Source organism: Apostichopus japonicus, chromosome 19 (genome assembly GCF_037975245.1).
Source record: "Apostichopus japonicus isolate 1M-3 chromosome 19, ASM3797524v1, whole genome shotgun sequence".
NCBI classification, from domain to species: domain Eukaryota; kingdom Metazoa; phylum Echinodermata; class Holothuroidea; order Aspidochirotida; family Stichopodidae; genus Apostichopus; species Apostichopus japonicus.
This window is the reverse complement of record NC_092579.1, coordinates 29,214,376-29,229,599: the sequence shown is the minus strand read 5'-3', so window position 1 is coordinate 29,229,599 and position 15,224 is coordinate 29,214,376. Positions and strand designations below refer to the sequence as shown.

General features: G+C 38.7%; 2 protein-coding genes and 1 long non-coding RNA gene across 3 annotated transcripts in view; 2 read left to right on the top strand and 1 right to left on the bottom strand.

Annotated features, from left to right (window-relative positions):
- LOC139959539 (uncharacterized) overlaps window positions 1-2,360 on the bottom strand; it is a 54,863-nt gene extending 52,503 nt beyond the window's left edge. Inside the window, exon 1 of the long non-coding RNA XR_011790160.1 lies at window positions 2,220-2,360. This is a non-coding gene — a long non-coding RNA (uncharacterized lncRNA). The remainder of the gene's footprint in view (window positions 1-2,219) is intronic.
- On the top strand, window positions 640-5,002 carry LOC139959534 (uncharacterized). Its single transcript, XM_071957239.1, has 3 exons — window positions 640-959; window positions 1,345-1,726; window positions 2,234-5,002. The coding sequence occupies exons 1-3, from the start codon at window positions 842-844 to the stop codon at window positions 2,682-2,684; spliced, it is 951 nt and encodes a 316-aa protein (XP_071813340.1). The 5' UTR covers window positions 640-841; the 3' UTR covers window positions 2,685-5,002.
- Window positions 5,003-6,445: 1,443 nt separating this feature from the next.
- LOC139959535 (uncharacterized) lies at window positions 6,446-9,222 on the top strand. The gene is made up of 3 exons (XM_071957240.1): window positions 6,446-6,725; window positions 7,385-7,766; window positions 8,246-9,222. Exons 1-3 carry the CDS (start codon window positions 6,608-6,610, stop codon window positions 8,694-8,696), a joined length of 951 nt encoding a protein of 316 aa, XP_071813341.1. The 5' UTR covers window positions 6,446-6,607; the 3' UTR covers window positions 8,697-9,222.
- The last annotated feature ends 6,002 nt before the right edge of the window (window positions 9,223-15,224 follow it).

Genomic DNA, 15,224 nt, shown 5'->3' with positions numbered 1-15,224 from the left:
AATACAAAAACAGGCACTATATATATATATTTATATCTATATATATAAAATGACACCATTTTGGGAGGAACACAATTTACAAGACGATGCAAAATATAGCAATAAAAGAAAAGAATGACGAGATCGGTCACTAGTAATTGAAAAAAACTGGCATGGTTGTTTAAAACATTTATCGACAAGATCTATACCCATAAATAACAGTCCCCTGGTCCCACCTATATTTCTCTCCCTCTCTCTCTCTCTCTCTCTCTCTGCCATCCCCCCATCCCGGCTCCACCCTTTACCCCGTGTAGTAGTTGGCGCTTTCACAAATGTCTAATAATTAAGCTCCACCCATCCAGTACTTTGTGCCCCCCCAAAAATCCTCCAATAACGTTTCGTTTCTGTTGCATAACGTCAATCTCTCGGACGGGAAAACAATCTCTTTACTTATCCAAGCCATCGTTTTCCTCCCTTGTTTTTTTTCGGGTACTATTTATTGTACCCCTTACACGTTATCTGATTCATTGGGGTGCTGAACGGGTCTAATCTCGTACAGACCCTTGCCTCTTTATCTGCCTATGTTTGCTAAGTTTACAATGCCAACAGCTAAGCAATTGACTTAGTCTGTCAATGATTTCCAAAGCTAGTTTGACCTCAAGACCGTTGCAACAACCTTTAAGCGGATTCCATTCAATCTACGATACCATTGTAAGCGTTGCAGTCGCTCTGTAAAGACTAAAGTATCTATATGTCTTTTTCTACTTTGACATCAAACGCAGATCGCCAACAGCAATTTATATTTACTAAAGAAAAATAAGCTGTTAGTATATAACTTGTGCAAAGAACGTTTGCTCTCAAAATGGCTGCGAAATATCACGATCCTTTGTATATATTTATGGTAATATTCGTTCTGTTTCTGTTTCTTTTCACTCAATTGATCAATGGTCTCGCAGCCGTCGGAGAAGTTGAAGCCATACGTGAGTTAAATTTAATTTATGTCTAAACTATTTTTTTCTTTAATGTCTTCCTTCAAATTCATTCTTATACTCCATTTTGATCATTTTGAAGAGAAATATGTTAACAAACCAGTTTCACCGTTAGTGATTTTATCATCATTTGTCTGATGATCGCTCAAGGCGTGAGACACACCTATACTAGTGTTCCACTAGTCCCAACTAATTTTCATGTATACTCCGCTCTGTCCACCGGACATAGAGCACTCTGCGCCAAGATAGACGCCACTCAACCAATATATATATATATATATATATATATATATATATATATATATATATATATATATATATATATATATATATATATATGATCTATACATTAACCGTTTTTCCTCCATTTCCACAGCATGGTTTACTCAAACCACTGAAGGGATATCCGACAAGTATTACACAAACATCACTCCACCTGGAATTACTTTTATCATCTGGGGTGTAATTTATGTTTGGCAATTGGTGTGGATAGTCTACGCCCATGTGATCATCTGCGTAAAGAGTGACCATGGAGCGCCGATATACGCCGATCCCCCCATCATTTCCCCTGTACTGTTATCAGTGTACTCCCTCAACCTCTGCGTGAATATCACATGGTTGTTTCTCTTCGATCGAGAGGAAATGGTCTGGGCTCTCGTCGTTATATCGTCCATAGTGATAACGCTTTACATCTGTATCGGTCATCTTTGTTGGATGACCAGTCTTTACCGGTACCAGCTTACAGGACCTCGTGGCAGGTAAGAATGTTTCTTTACGTTTGTCATGCTTGTGACGTGACGTATAATGTCGCGCGTGCATGTCAAATAAATTGCCGCAATCCTCGTAAATACAAGACGTTGCCACTAACAGTAAGGATGGCGTCACAATCAATGAGCATGACGTCACGATCAACATCAATTACGTTACTCACAGTCACGCTTAATGAACTGTCGATACACGTCATGAAGATCTAGTTCCTGTCTGTAACGTATTTCATGATCGGTGTAAACAAATGTTTACATAAGCAACTTTCATATACATCAAATTCGCGTGAAAAACACTTTTGATACACGTTATTGGATAGAATTCCCATAGGCATTGTCATAAGCCTACTGCTGGCATAGCGGTGTTGGGTAGATAGTGGGACACTTCTCCTTAGTTAAGCCTAGACCAATTGTTCTCGGCCAACATGTACACCTATACCTCCCTCACTCTTGACTCATATAGACCAATGTTAAACCCTTGTCTTACCTCTTCCGTTTCAGGAAATACCTGTTCTTCACCCGTCTCTTTCTTCTCAACGGTCTCGGAGTCTACGCTACCTGGACCACAGTGGCCACCATGATCAACCTCTCCATCGTGCTCGTTTACTTCCAAGGTCAAGATCAGGACACATCTTGCACCATTTCATTGTGTATCTTAGCTGCTATTGCTATCGGATATTTCCTGCTCGAGGTGACGTCACTCGAGAAACATCTTCGTTGGCTCTTCACGCCCTGGCCAGCGCTCATTTGGGCCCTTTGCGGTGTGATCGTTAACAACTGGGACAAAGAAGACAGGAACAGTATCATCTCAGTATGCCTAGTCTGTCTCGCAGCCGTTTTCCTTGTCATTAAGATTGTTGTAACAACAGTGAAAGCAAGACAACGTGAGAGGGATGAGTATGACACCAAGGAAGGCATCAACAATATGGCCATGACGCAGCCTAAAGCTTGAACTTTTCCCGCCATTTAGGGTAAATTTCCCGCCAAGAAAAAACTATTAGCGGTATTTGTTGGTACACCGACAGAACACGACAGCCGGGGAGTCAGACGGGCCCCACCTCGTCCTCGCCCGCCCCCCCCTTCCACACCTCGTCCCTTTACAAGATCACCGTTTGATCAATGCCGGATTGGACACAAGTTCATCATCACCCTCGTTCGTCATTATCAATTCTATGTAACCTTCTAAATTGTTCTTTTCGTTATGTTTATGGAGCCATTACAAATCATCTTGTATTTACTGAGTGGCCTTACTCGGACAAAAAAGAACCTATCTAAGCTGTATCTGGAAGTCGGCATGTTTCTAATGGGTGCATGGTTTTGTTGACACGAATTATCATGTTATACATGTCATACCTTTGGGAGTAACATACATTTTAAAGATTCTAAACGAATGCCTGTTATGATATATATCTCGATGGCTCAAGATAATTTCACTTAGCCTACTTAATGTATATAATAAGAAACATGATATCAGAGCAACATTACTACAGCTTGTAACATATCTTACCGAACGATATATAGATCAAGTTTGTATTTAAATAATGTAAGTATTCGCCTCGTATTTCATGCAACTTCATAAAGGAAATGCGCAAGGCGAAAGTTTGTGCCTGCATTATTATTCTAGTATAGGCCCTAACAAATTCGAAATGGGACAATCTCCCTTCCCATACCCTCCGTTTGTGTTGGTATATAGGCCGATTATGCAGATACAGGGGCCAATTAAGCGTACCGTCCAGTATGAACAGATTCATCGATTTTGGCGGGAAATGATATATATTGGGGTGAAGAAAACTGAGGGTGGTGTAGCGAGGAGGAGGTGGGGAGGGGGGGGGGGGGGTGAGAAGCTTCTGACTTTTCGTCTGTGTTCCTTTTCGTCTGTGTTCCCACCGTATGTGGTTACGCTGTTTTCTAAAAACTACGAATTCCATGAAAAAATTCATCAAAAATGACGGAAGAAGTTTCTCTCCAAATAGAAAATTTACCATTTAGCTAATCTGTTAATTCATGCATCTGTCTAAAAAGATTTAAATCGAAAAATACATGATTTTTGTTTACCCTCAGCCACCCCACTCCCTCCCCCCCCCCACCCAATCACGTCCTATTCGTCGGATCAATTCCTTGCCTATACACCTATGCTTAAACATTGTCACCTTGTTGAAAAACAACTTGTATATTCCCCCTTTGATAGGCTCGAAAGCCATATTTTTTTTTATATGTTATGTAATATAGAAATTGTGCACAGCAGAAAGTGTGCACAGATTTGGATGTATGCACGAAGGCGTCAACACTGCACAGCGATGCCGTGATGTAACCGTTGCCGGGTCCCATGTTTCATAACAGAAGTTTATTTCACAAAGTCATACGTTTGTTTTGGTAAATAGACAATCATAAAACAAATACACTTGAACCGCTTACAAATATTTGGCATACAAAGCCGACCTTGCGTAAGTATGGAGGTATTCAAAATATTTGTGTACTTAAAATAAAATAAAATTGTTAGCAAACTGCTTATCCACTAGAGAGCCTGTGTAGGAGAATGTGTAAAAGTAAGTTGGCCTGACGTTTCGATCCTAGCAGGATCTTCTTCAGAGGCTTAATGACAAGTAACAGTATGTGTGTACTTCTCAGCTACAGGTATAGAAATCACCAAGTACTTTCTTGCCCTAAAAGTTCATTTTACATTAGTTTCTCTATAGGTATAAACTAGAGGTCTGAAAGATGAGTTTTCCGCATGGATATTTTGCTGATGTTCTCTGTTAATCTAACGAATCTTTCGGAAGTATGATGTGTATACATATACCCCTGTACTGTATCATTGTACATCTTGACCCATTCTCGTTAGGCCTGAATACGGCTACAAAATGTTTCACCTGGCATTACCCATGACTTTAAAATATGCGATACTTATCGACTTAACACCATGGCATCATATTGAAAAGTAACTCAGTTATGCATAACTGTTTCATTGTCAAAACTGAAACACAAAAACAAGCCCTAGAAAAAAAAAGGATCCCACGTTTATCGCGGAAACCAAGCATAGCGTCACCAAGTCCGAACTGACCCCATGGTTTAGCTTGGGTGTTTCATTCCACCAATAATGTGCTCATTCCGTTGCTATCATAATGATCACTTCCAAGGAAAAGACCTATATCTGTAAAAAATGAACAGATTACTACTACAGAAGCCGTTATCGTGGCCTAAACTTCGCGACAGTCGTATCATAAACTTTAGCTTACGCGCAGCTCCTGCACCGCACCCACCCCCACCCCCAACCCCACCCCAAAGAAAATAAAATAACAAAGTAAGGAATTAATAACGCAAGCGTTTCGTTCACGTTTCAGCACTGCGCGTTATTTATACGAACTTGTTACTTCTGTGAATATCTTGTAAGAACTGTGCCTGGTTCTCCCTGCCTTTTAAACTACGGATTGTTTGTTATCTTTTTTTCTCTTTCGTGATCCGAGTTAATGACTCCAAAAGTAGGCTAATAGCTATTTTTATCCTTACATAGTTGCCCCGTAATCCCTTGTTGCCTTTCTTTGTTCCTTCTATATTACCTGTCTTGTTTTACGTTGTCTGTTAGGATTGGTATGACTCGTATAAACTACCCAGTGCGTGACTTCGGTAGATCTTTTCACATTTATTATTGCAGGACAATACAAGTCTAATGACACGTTTGAATGGATTTTGTGGTTAATTAGTTTTATTTTTTATTTTCAGTTTACGCAGCTTGGTAGATCTTATTACCCAATAATTTCTCCCTATGTGTGTATGTACGGATACATAGCTATATCTATCTATATATCTATATCTACATATATATATATATATATATGTATATAAATATACATATATATGTATATCCAATATATATATATATATATATATATATATATATATATATATATATATATATATATATATATATGTATATATATATATATATATATATATATATATATATGTCTATATATATATATATATATATATATATATATATATATATATATATATATATATATATATATATATATATATATATATATATATATATATATAAAGACACCATCTTGGGAGAAACACAATTTAAACTGACGATGCAAATTATAGCAATAAAAGAAGAGAATGGCAAGAACACTAGTTATTGAAAAAAAACTGGCTTGGCTATTTAAATCATTTATCGACAAGATCTATACCCATCAATAACATCCCCCACCCACCCCACCAATATTTCTCTCAGGCTCTCTCTGCCACCGCCCTCCGCTCCACCCTTCCGTGTAGTAGGTGGCAATTTCATAAATGTCCAATAATTAAGCTACATCCATTCAGTACTTTGTACCATGGAGGTTTTACCTCCATATTTGTACTCAGTGCCAAAAACATTCCTCTAATAACGTTTCGCATTACGTCAATCTCATACTGACGGGAAAACTTCTCTTTACTTATCCAATCCATCGTTGTCCCTTATCCTCCCCTTGTTTTTTTGGTGAACTATTTCTTGTACCCCTTACACGTTATCTGATTCATGTGGAGCTGAACGGGTCTAATCACGTACCAACCCTTACCTCTCCATCTTCCCATGTTTGATAAGTATATACAATGCCAACAGCTAAGCAACCAGGCTATTCAATTTACCTAGTCTGTTAATGATTTCCAAAGCTAGTTTGACCTCAAGACTGTTGCAATAACTTTTAAGCGGATTCCATCCAATCTCCGATACCATTATAAGCGTTGCAGTCGCTTTGTAAAGACTAAATTATCTATCTGTCTTTTTCTACTTTGACATCAAACGGAGATCGCCAACAGCAATTTATACTTATTAAAGAAAAATAAGCTGTTAGTATATACCTTGTCCAAAGAAGATTTGCTTTCAAAATGGCGGCGAAATATCACGATCCTTTGTATATATTTATGATAATATTCGTTCTGTTCATGTTTCTTTTCACTCTATTTATCAATGGTCTCGCAGGCGCCGGAGAAGTTGAAGCCATACGTGAGTTAATTTTAAATTATGTCTGAACTATTAGATTCTTTAATGTCTTCTTTCAAATTCATTCTAATACTCCATTTGATAATTTTGAAGAAAAAATATGTTAACAAACCAGTTCCCCGTTGGTCATGTTATCATTATTTTTCTGATGATCGCTCAAGGCGTGACACACTCTGAGTAACAACTATACTAGTGTTCCACTAGTCTCAACTTTTTTTCATCTATACCCATCTCTGTCCACCAGACATAGAGCACTCTGCGCCAAGATAGACGCCACTCATATATATATATATATATATATATATATATATATATATATATATATATATATATATATATATATATATATATAAATATATATATATATATAAATATAGATATATAAATATAGATATATATATATAAATATATATATATATATATATATACATATACACACATATATATAAATATATTAATATGTATGTATTGCTCAAATACAAAAGCAAGGTACCCATCCCCTCCCATGTGCTGCTTAAACACCCCGACCACCACACCGCATCCTTATGATGTTCACCCACCTAACCTTCCCTAAATCTTTAACGGATATCGCACTAATACATTTAAACAATACTTAATTATATATGATCTATACATAAACCGTTTTTCCTCCATATCCACAGCATGGTTTACTGGAACCACTGGAGGAACATCCGACAACTATGACACAAACATCAATCCAGCTGGATTTACCTTCATCATCTGGGGTGTAATTTATGTCTGGCAATTGGTGTGGATAGTCTACGCCCATGTGATCATCTGCGTAAAGAGTGATCACGGAGCGCCGATATACGCCGATCCCCCCATTATTTCCCCTGTACTGTTATCAGTGTACTCCCTCAACCTCTGCGTGAATATCACATGGTTGTTTCTCTTCGATCGAGAGGAATTGGTCTGGGCTCTCGTCGTTATATCGACCATAGCAATAACGCTTTTCATCTGTATCGGCCATCTTTGTTGGATGACCAGTCTTTACCGGTACCAGCTAACAGGACCTCGTGGCAGGTAAGAATGTTTCTTATAGTATGACGTCATTTGGACGAATAATGTCGCGCGTGCGTGTCAACGGTTAAATTGCCGAGAAAAATACAATACGTTGCCGCTTAAAGTAAGGCTGACGTTACGATAGAAAAAGCATGACGTCACGAGCATTCACGATTAATTAACTGTCGATATACGTCATGAAGATCTAGTTACTGTCTGTAACGTATTTCATGATCGGTGTAAACAAATGTTTACATAGGCAACTTTCATATACATCAAATTCGCGTGCAAAACACTTTTGATACACGTTATTGGATAGCACTTCCATAGGCATCGTCATAAGCCTACTGCTGGCATAGCGGTGTGGGGTAGACAGTGGGACACTTCTCCTTAGTTTAGCCTAGACTAATTGTTCTCGACCAAGATGTACACCTATACCTCCCTCACCCTTGACTCATATAGACCGATGTTAAACCCTTGTCTTACCTCTTCTGCTTCAGGAAATACCTGTTCTTCACCCGTCTCTTTCTTCTCAACGGTCTCGGAGTCTACGCTACCTGGACCACAGTGGCCACCATGATCAACCTCTCCATCGTGCTCGTTTACTTCCAAGGTCAAGATCAGGACACATCTTGTACCATTTCATTGTGTATCTTAGCTGCTATTGCTGTCGGGTATTTCCTGCTCGAGGTGACGTCACTCGAGAAACATCTTCGTTGGTTCTTCGCGCCATGGCCAGTGCTCATTTGGGCCCTTTGTGGTGTGATCGTTAACAACTGGGACAAAGAAGACAGGAACAGTATCATCTCAGTATGCCTAGTCTGTCTCGCAGCCGTTTTCCTTGTCATTAAGGTTGTTGTAACAACAGTGAGAGCAAGACAACGTGAAAGGGATGAGTATGACACCAAGGAAGGCATCGACAATATGGCCATGACGCAGCCTAAAGCTTGAACTTTTCCCGCCATATAGGGTAAATTTCCCGCCAAGAAAAACTATTAGCGGTATTTTGTTGGTACACCGACAGAACACGACAGCCGGGGAGTCAGACGGGCCCAACCTCGTCCTCGCCCCCCTCCCCCACCCCTCGTCCCTTTTCAAGATCACCGTTTGATCAATGCCGGATTGGACATAAATTCATCATCACCCGCGTTCGTCATTATCAATTCTATGTTTCCTTCTAAATTGTTCTTTTCGTTATGTTTATGGAGCCATTACAAATCATCTTGTATTTACTGAGTGGCCTTACTCGGACAATATAGAACCTATCTAAGTTGTATCTACAAGTCGACATGTTTCTAAAAGGTGCATGGTTTTGTTGACACGAAGTATCATGTTATACATGTCATATTTGGGAGTAACATACATTTTAAGGATTCTAAACGAATGCCTGTTATGACATATATCTCGATGGCTCAAGAGAATTTCACTTAGCCTACTTTATGTATATAATAAGATACATGATATCAGAACAACATTACTACAGCTTGTAACATATCTTACCGAACGATATATATATATATATCAAGTTTTGTATTTAAATAATGTAAGTATTCGCCTCGCAATTGAATTGAGAGAACCAACCGTACTGGAGAATATAGACCCCCTTGTAAGATTTCAACGCATATCAAGATGGCAGAAGGATTTGTTTTTGTTTTGTTGTAAGTGATGAAAAACATGGAAAAATATCCATTTGGAGTTAACGTTGGCCAAAAGTGAATACCTAAAATGTCTTCAGTATATTGGCCCCAAACGTTTAGACCGTTAGAAAATTGAGAAGTTGCTTTTCAAAACATTTTCAGAACGCTTTTCAAAACAAAAGCACTTTTCAAATGTAGGCTTAGGTTCTATATACTTCCCTGGAGATTCCTACAGAGCGAAGCACTTCAATAAACATTGTATACATTGATGAGTGTTAAATTAGAGACTCTGGGAGTGGATTGAAATGCAAGCTTATTAAACGTTGCACATGTGTGACCATTATTTAGACTTTCTAGCATATTTTTGGGACAAATACTGATGGAATTTAAACAGAAAGCCCATAACTCTTATCTCTGTATATATTACCGTATGTAAAGGGGATACGCTATATAGGAACAGTTAGAAATCCACAGAGCACTTAAATTTATTCGTAAAATATTAAAATAATAATTGTATTGATATTAGAAGAATCTTTCTTGTTTTCACCCCCAAATATGTCTACAAGCTGTCAATATATACATGCCGAATATATCTGCTCGCAAAAATGCCACAGCTAAGAAATCTCTATTCACTTCGAAGGGAGAATCATGTGAGATAAACTGTATATTTCTTCACCTGGTAGATCAAGCACTGCAAACAATGATTTCGTTCCTTTAATTATCCTGTAGTAAAAAAAGTCATTGATTATTAGCCTAAACTTAATTATTTTCTATTTTGTTTTATGTGTTTGTTTCAACTGTACGGTAAGCCTAACGAAAATGCAAATATTTGTTTTCCACTGTTTCAAACTTCGCATCAAGTTTATCCTTCCCTTCATCATCTTCATGTCGACCTTTTAATTTGAATTTAGGTAAATGAATCATTTAAAACTCAATCATTGCAAAGACCACAAATTAGTCACATCAGTCTGTAATTCGGTCTAATGCAGTCTTTGGAACGAATCAAATCAAATCTGAAGCAACCATCTTGTCTCGAGAATTTTCCAACAAAGGGCCCCGTCAGTTTGATATCCTACCCATCCCATCCCACCCCCACCACACCCCTCATTCTAAATTCCTAGTCTCAAGGCTCGTTAAATGTTGGTCACATGCAGCAGGGCCGGACTGAGACATAAACTGCAATCGGTTGTGATGTATGGGGCCTTCAAACAAACGGCGCATTTCGTGCCTCAGATGAAATTGGCATCTGTCGCAGCGAAGAGGAGGAAATGGGCGGCATCGGCAACTCGGGCGCAGCAACGCACCTGTTCCGAGTCGGTAAACGGAAAGGCCAGCTAGTGCGCCCCTGGTGTCCAGCAATATGAGTAAAGACCCGTCATTTCAAGGCATGGAGTAAGCATATTTATGTGTTCTATACTATAATCTAACCTTAGTATGACATACTTATATGTGTGACGTGAAACGATTGTTTTGTAGCACGGACAACATCGTTATAGTGACGTAAACTGTATTATATTCGCGAATCAGTACCTGCAAATATATGACTAGATTACTATTACGGAACGCCAAAAGGACAACGGCCATACTGATGTTACAAATGACGTACGTCCTATATGTTTTAACATCATTGGTGTATCGCTTTGATCCTTTTGGGGGATCCATTAATGATTAAACACTCTAATTGTTCACTTAACATTTGAAGGCATCGCCTCGTATCAATTTCATTGACATATTGCCAGCGAATCAAGTAAGCTGCTCAAGGCACTGTTCTCAAAAATGATCTCTTAACCTTTATTTCATAGGACAAAAACGGAACGAAATTCAAAAGCAGTTACCCTTGACAAATGTGTAATACATTCTAGCGATGTTGCATGAGAACACTTACAAGTCTCAAGTTTCCAGAACATTTCACTCTCCCTCTCCCTCTCCCTCTCCCTCTCCACTCTCCACTCTCCACCTTTCTCTCTCTTTCTCCATCCTTCCCTTTTGCTCTTCAAGAGCTTCATCGATTCAGTTTACCAAGTACCTCACTTTGATTGATAAACCTTTAATCGTTAAAGGGGTACTGTCAAGCGCCAAACATGTCATTTAAAAACGTGGCTGAGCTGTACACAAAAGCAATTATGTTGAATGGTCTACAGTCCATCAAAATGTAAGTACGAGCCTAAATGACACCCTTCAATTCTCAAGGTAAGTATGGCCAAAGTAGGATTTATGCAAATTCTTCTAGTTTGGGTAGGATGGAGGTGGGGATGAGGGGGGGGGCGGGCGATAATGTGGAGCTAATGCTGAAGGATTATGATACAGTGTATACGCTTAAACGAACACAGCCCAACATGCACAGGTTAAAGGTAACGTATAAGTTATGAAAGGAACATATGATTAGCCACGTAGCCTAAATAGCAAATAGTACAAAAGTATATTGCCAAGCTGCAATAATTTTTACAATAATAAGACAAGCAATATATTTACAACCAACAAGCATAATTGCTTTAACTGTCTAACATCACACACAAGAGACGAAACACCACAAAGCTCGAGCAGACGTTACATTCTAATACCCTCGAAGGGATTTCAAGTTTAATTTTCATCTCAACGAAACATGTTTTTCAGTAAAACAACAACATCCAAGTCTAACACTGCTTACGTCCCATTACGAGTTACAATAATTTAGAAGTTGGCCACGGGGAAGGGGTTTAAATAGAGAATAGATTAAATCCTCCCATCTCTCTATTTGTTATCCCCTTTTTCTCTTCTTGCCGCTTCTTTATCACAAAAAGCAAAGTACTAAATGTTTATTTTCTCCTAGAAATCAAACTGACGTGAAGGAGACGAGAAGAGTCCGTCATAACGTTGGTATACCTCAGTAGACTTAAATGTCATTATAGTTATATGCCCTCCAATTACAGCATGGTGCGGAAATGTCAAAGTGTTTTCCAGGAAATGCTGGCCATTTGCTTCAGACATTGAGGCTGGTTCAACCAGAAAATTGAACAAACATTCCAGTGAACAAGAAAAAGAAGAGGGTGGGGGAGGCTTTTAGGGTAACGGTAACTTGCATGTGGAAGCATATTAAGCGTGTGTGAGTTTACTATTTGGCCTTTTAGCATACTAGAAGGGACAAGGGGGGGGGGTACAGATGTCATTGAAATGATGAATACGACTGCCGATCATCAGGTGTCGTACCGTCGCAATAAATCGCTCGAGCGGGATCCATTGACTTACACACCAAATTCATCACTTTGCGAGGTCGCTATGAGCATGGAAATTGCCAACTGGCTTCTCCAGTGTACCAACCAAACAACCTGCTGACGAAGGACACTATATCATGTACCCACCGGCCAAAACAGGTAAAAGGTTTGCATAGTACTCCACCCTACCCATTCGTCATGCAACACTGGTTGTGGAATCTATGACCTACTATAGTTTCACCAACCAATTCCCGAAATGACTTAACTCACCGTTTCAGTCCTCGTGAGCAATATGAGTAATCATGATGATGACTGAATTATGATTTAGAAAGATTGTCACTTCAATTGGTCCCATGCATTTTAGGGACTTTCATTCCGACAATGGGTTCAATATGTCATATACGCAATTCTGCGGTATTGTATACCTTCAGAAAGCTACTCTCTGTTGTTACCAGAGCGTATAAATTTACAGGATTGTTACTAAACTTCGAGACTACCATTGAATGCAATAATAATTTAAGAGTGTTTTATTAGAATAGCATATATCCAACCAGCATTGAAAGGTCGAGGGACCTCCGATGTCTTAATTTGTTTCATCTACTCAAATCCAATTGATATTGGATTAAAATGTGTTACTATAGGTTTGATCACTTGGCTGTTATCTCGTTTCACTAAGTCTCTTATCTTTACGCAAATTCCATCCATTCTTCTCATTGTAAGTGGCTTTTGAAGATTCACGCGTACCTACACGTATTTGATATCGTGTATATTTACACTGTCTACCAAGGGTCATAAATACACAGGTACACATGGGTAAGCCACGGGTCTTGAACGAATGGACAACTGATACTCTGAACAATGTGGATCACCCTCAAATAACATATACTACAGCCAAATATCTTACCGGGCCAATGTAAGGAAATATTACTGAATAAAGCAACTTTTGAAACTGTTTAAGTAGACACAGTGTAACGAGGATTAAAGCAGAAAATTAACAATGACTTGTACAGCATATGTTCACGTCTCGAAAGTTGAAAGGGGTGGGTGGGGGAGGGGAGGGTGGGTGGGTGGGTAGGGGAGGGTGGGTGGGTAGGGCAGGGGAGGTACTAGCATTACTTTTGTAGCTTCCCCGGGTTCAATATATTGTACTTTCAATTATTTTTCATTTGCAAACTTATATAGCAAACTTATAAAGGCAGAATTGATGCAAATTAACATAAGAGTTTCGTGATGCACCTGCGACATGAGAAACTGAACTGATAGTCTGTTTGCAAGACTAAGATATCCAGCCACTCTACCGTAATTGGTGAGCCTCGGATGTTTAATAAACATTAAATGCGGTATAGGATTGCCACCTGCACCGATAGCAGTGTTTTTTTTTTTTATTAATGCAACATGTCAAATATGTTGTGCATTAAGTCACCGTTTAAAGTACTAAACAGCTACTAAATATTTAATACAACTTTTCAACTTGCTTGTCTCAACGCATGGTATCACTTTGTATAAGGTAACAACAATCCAATGATTACACAACTATGTTTGTCAACGTGTTGTTCGAACATATACCAGGCGAGCATACTACATAACTGTTATCATGTAGATATTAATAACGGATAACCGTATAAACACTCTTGGACGTATCATTAACCACAAAACATCCTTTACAGCCGGCCAATCAATCACAAAAGGATTCCGTCATAATAAGCTTCCGGTAGTTTCCAAAGTTCAAACAAATATTTCTCTGTATATAACAGCCAAAGTTCACTTTCAGGTTCATGAATTCGACAGTTACGTAAAGCTGAAAACGTCGGTTGTTACATATTATTTGCCACATTCGAGCCCTATCATCTTAAGTGTACATAGTTTCTACATACATAAGGTTAATGGAACCCTTCATGTAAGAACTTACTGTAAATTTGGAGAAGATTCCAAATCGGTAAAAACGTTCTGGGGTTTTGACGCACAACACCCTCCCCCCACCCACCCGTGAACTATCAAAGGTGAATAGACTAACGCTGACCCTATTCAGGTAGTCTCTATTGCAATATCAACCCCATAAAATAGATCAAGTTACGAATGACTGTCGTATTGTGGGATACCGTTAATGTAATGATATTACTGGAACGCAGCCAGACACATACTTGTAATAAATTCAGTGCTATCAGGGACGCCGAGAACCACTTCTGGTCCAGAGGCAATTATGTCAACGAGTCCCCTTTTCTTCAATGTTCAAGTTTGATTATATGAAATTGAGAGTACTTTGTTTATCATACATTTCACACACCCCTAATAGACCCAAGGACCCTGGGCTGTATTCCATAAGACCCACCCCACCACCACCCCCCCACACCCCTCTCGTCAGGCCTAATTACAATGCACTTGCTGGTGGTACTTTCTTTGTTATACAATGCATCTGGTCGGTAACTTGATATGAAACAGTTCTGTGGCACACCCAGAAAAAAAAATGTAAAAAAAAAAACATTACTGTAAAAGAATTCACAAATTACGATATTTTTGAAGTTTCGACTGTAAACTTTACTTCACAAATTATGTAATGATAATAACAATACAAATGCCAATGGAAAATTTATATATTTAATTTTGATTGGTCAGTATTAAGTAATTGCACTTGACAAGTTCAATATAAGGCA

Excerpts from the sequence above, each read along its gene's own strand:
- LOC139959534 (XM_071957239.1), top strand. The coding sequence starts at position 842 with ATGGCTGCGAAATATCACGATCCTTTGTATATATTTATGGTAATATTC. Across the intron at positions 960-1,344 it reads CGGAGAAGTTGAAGCCATAC|CATGGTTTACTCAAACCACT; the intron begins GTGAGTTAAATT and ends CCATTTCCACAG. Across the intron at positions 1,727-2,233 it reads CTTACAGGACCTCGTGGCAG|GAAATACCTGTTCTTCACCC; the intron begins GTAAGAATGTTT and ends CTTCCGTTTCAG.
- LOC139959535 (XM_071957240.1), top strand. The coding sequence starts at position 6,608 with ATGGCGGCGAAATATCACGATCCTTTGTATATATTTATGATAATATTC. Across the intron at positions 6,726-7,384 it reads CGGAGAAGTTGAAGCCATAC|CATGGTTTACTGGAACCACT; the intron begins GTGAGTTAATTT and ends CCATATCCACAG. Across the intron at positions 7,767-8,245 it reads CTAACAGGACCTCGTGGCAG|GAAATACCTGTTCTTCACCC; the intron begins GTAAGAATGTTT and ends CTTCTGCTTCAG.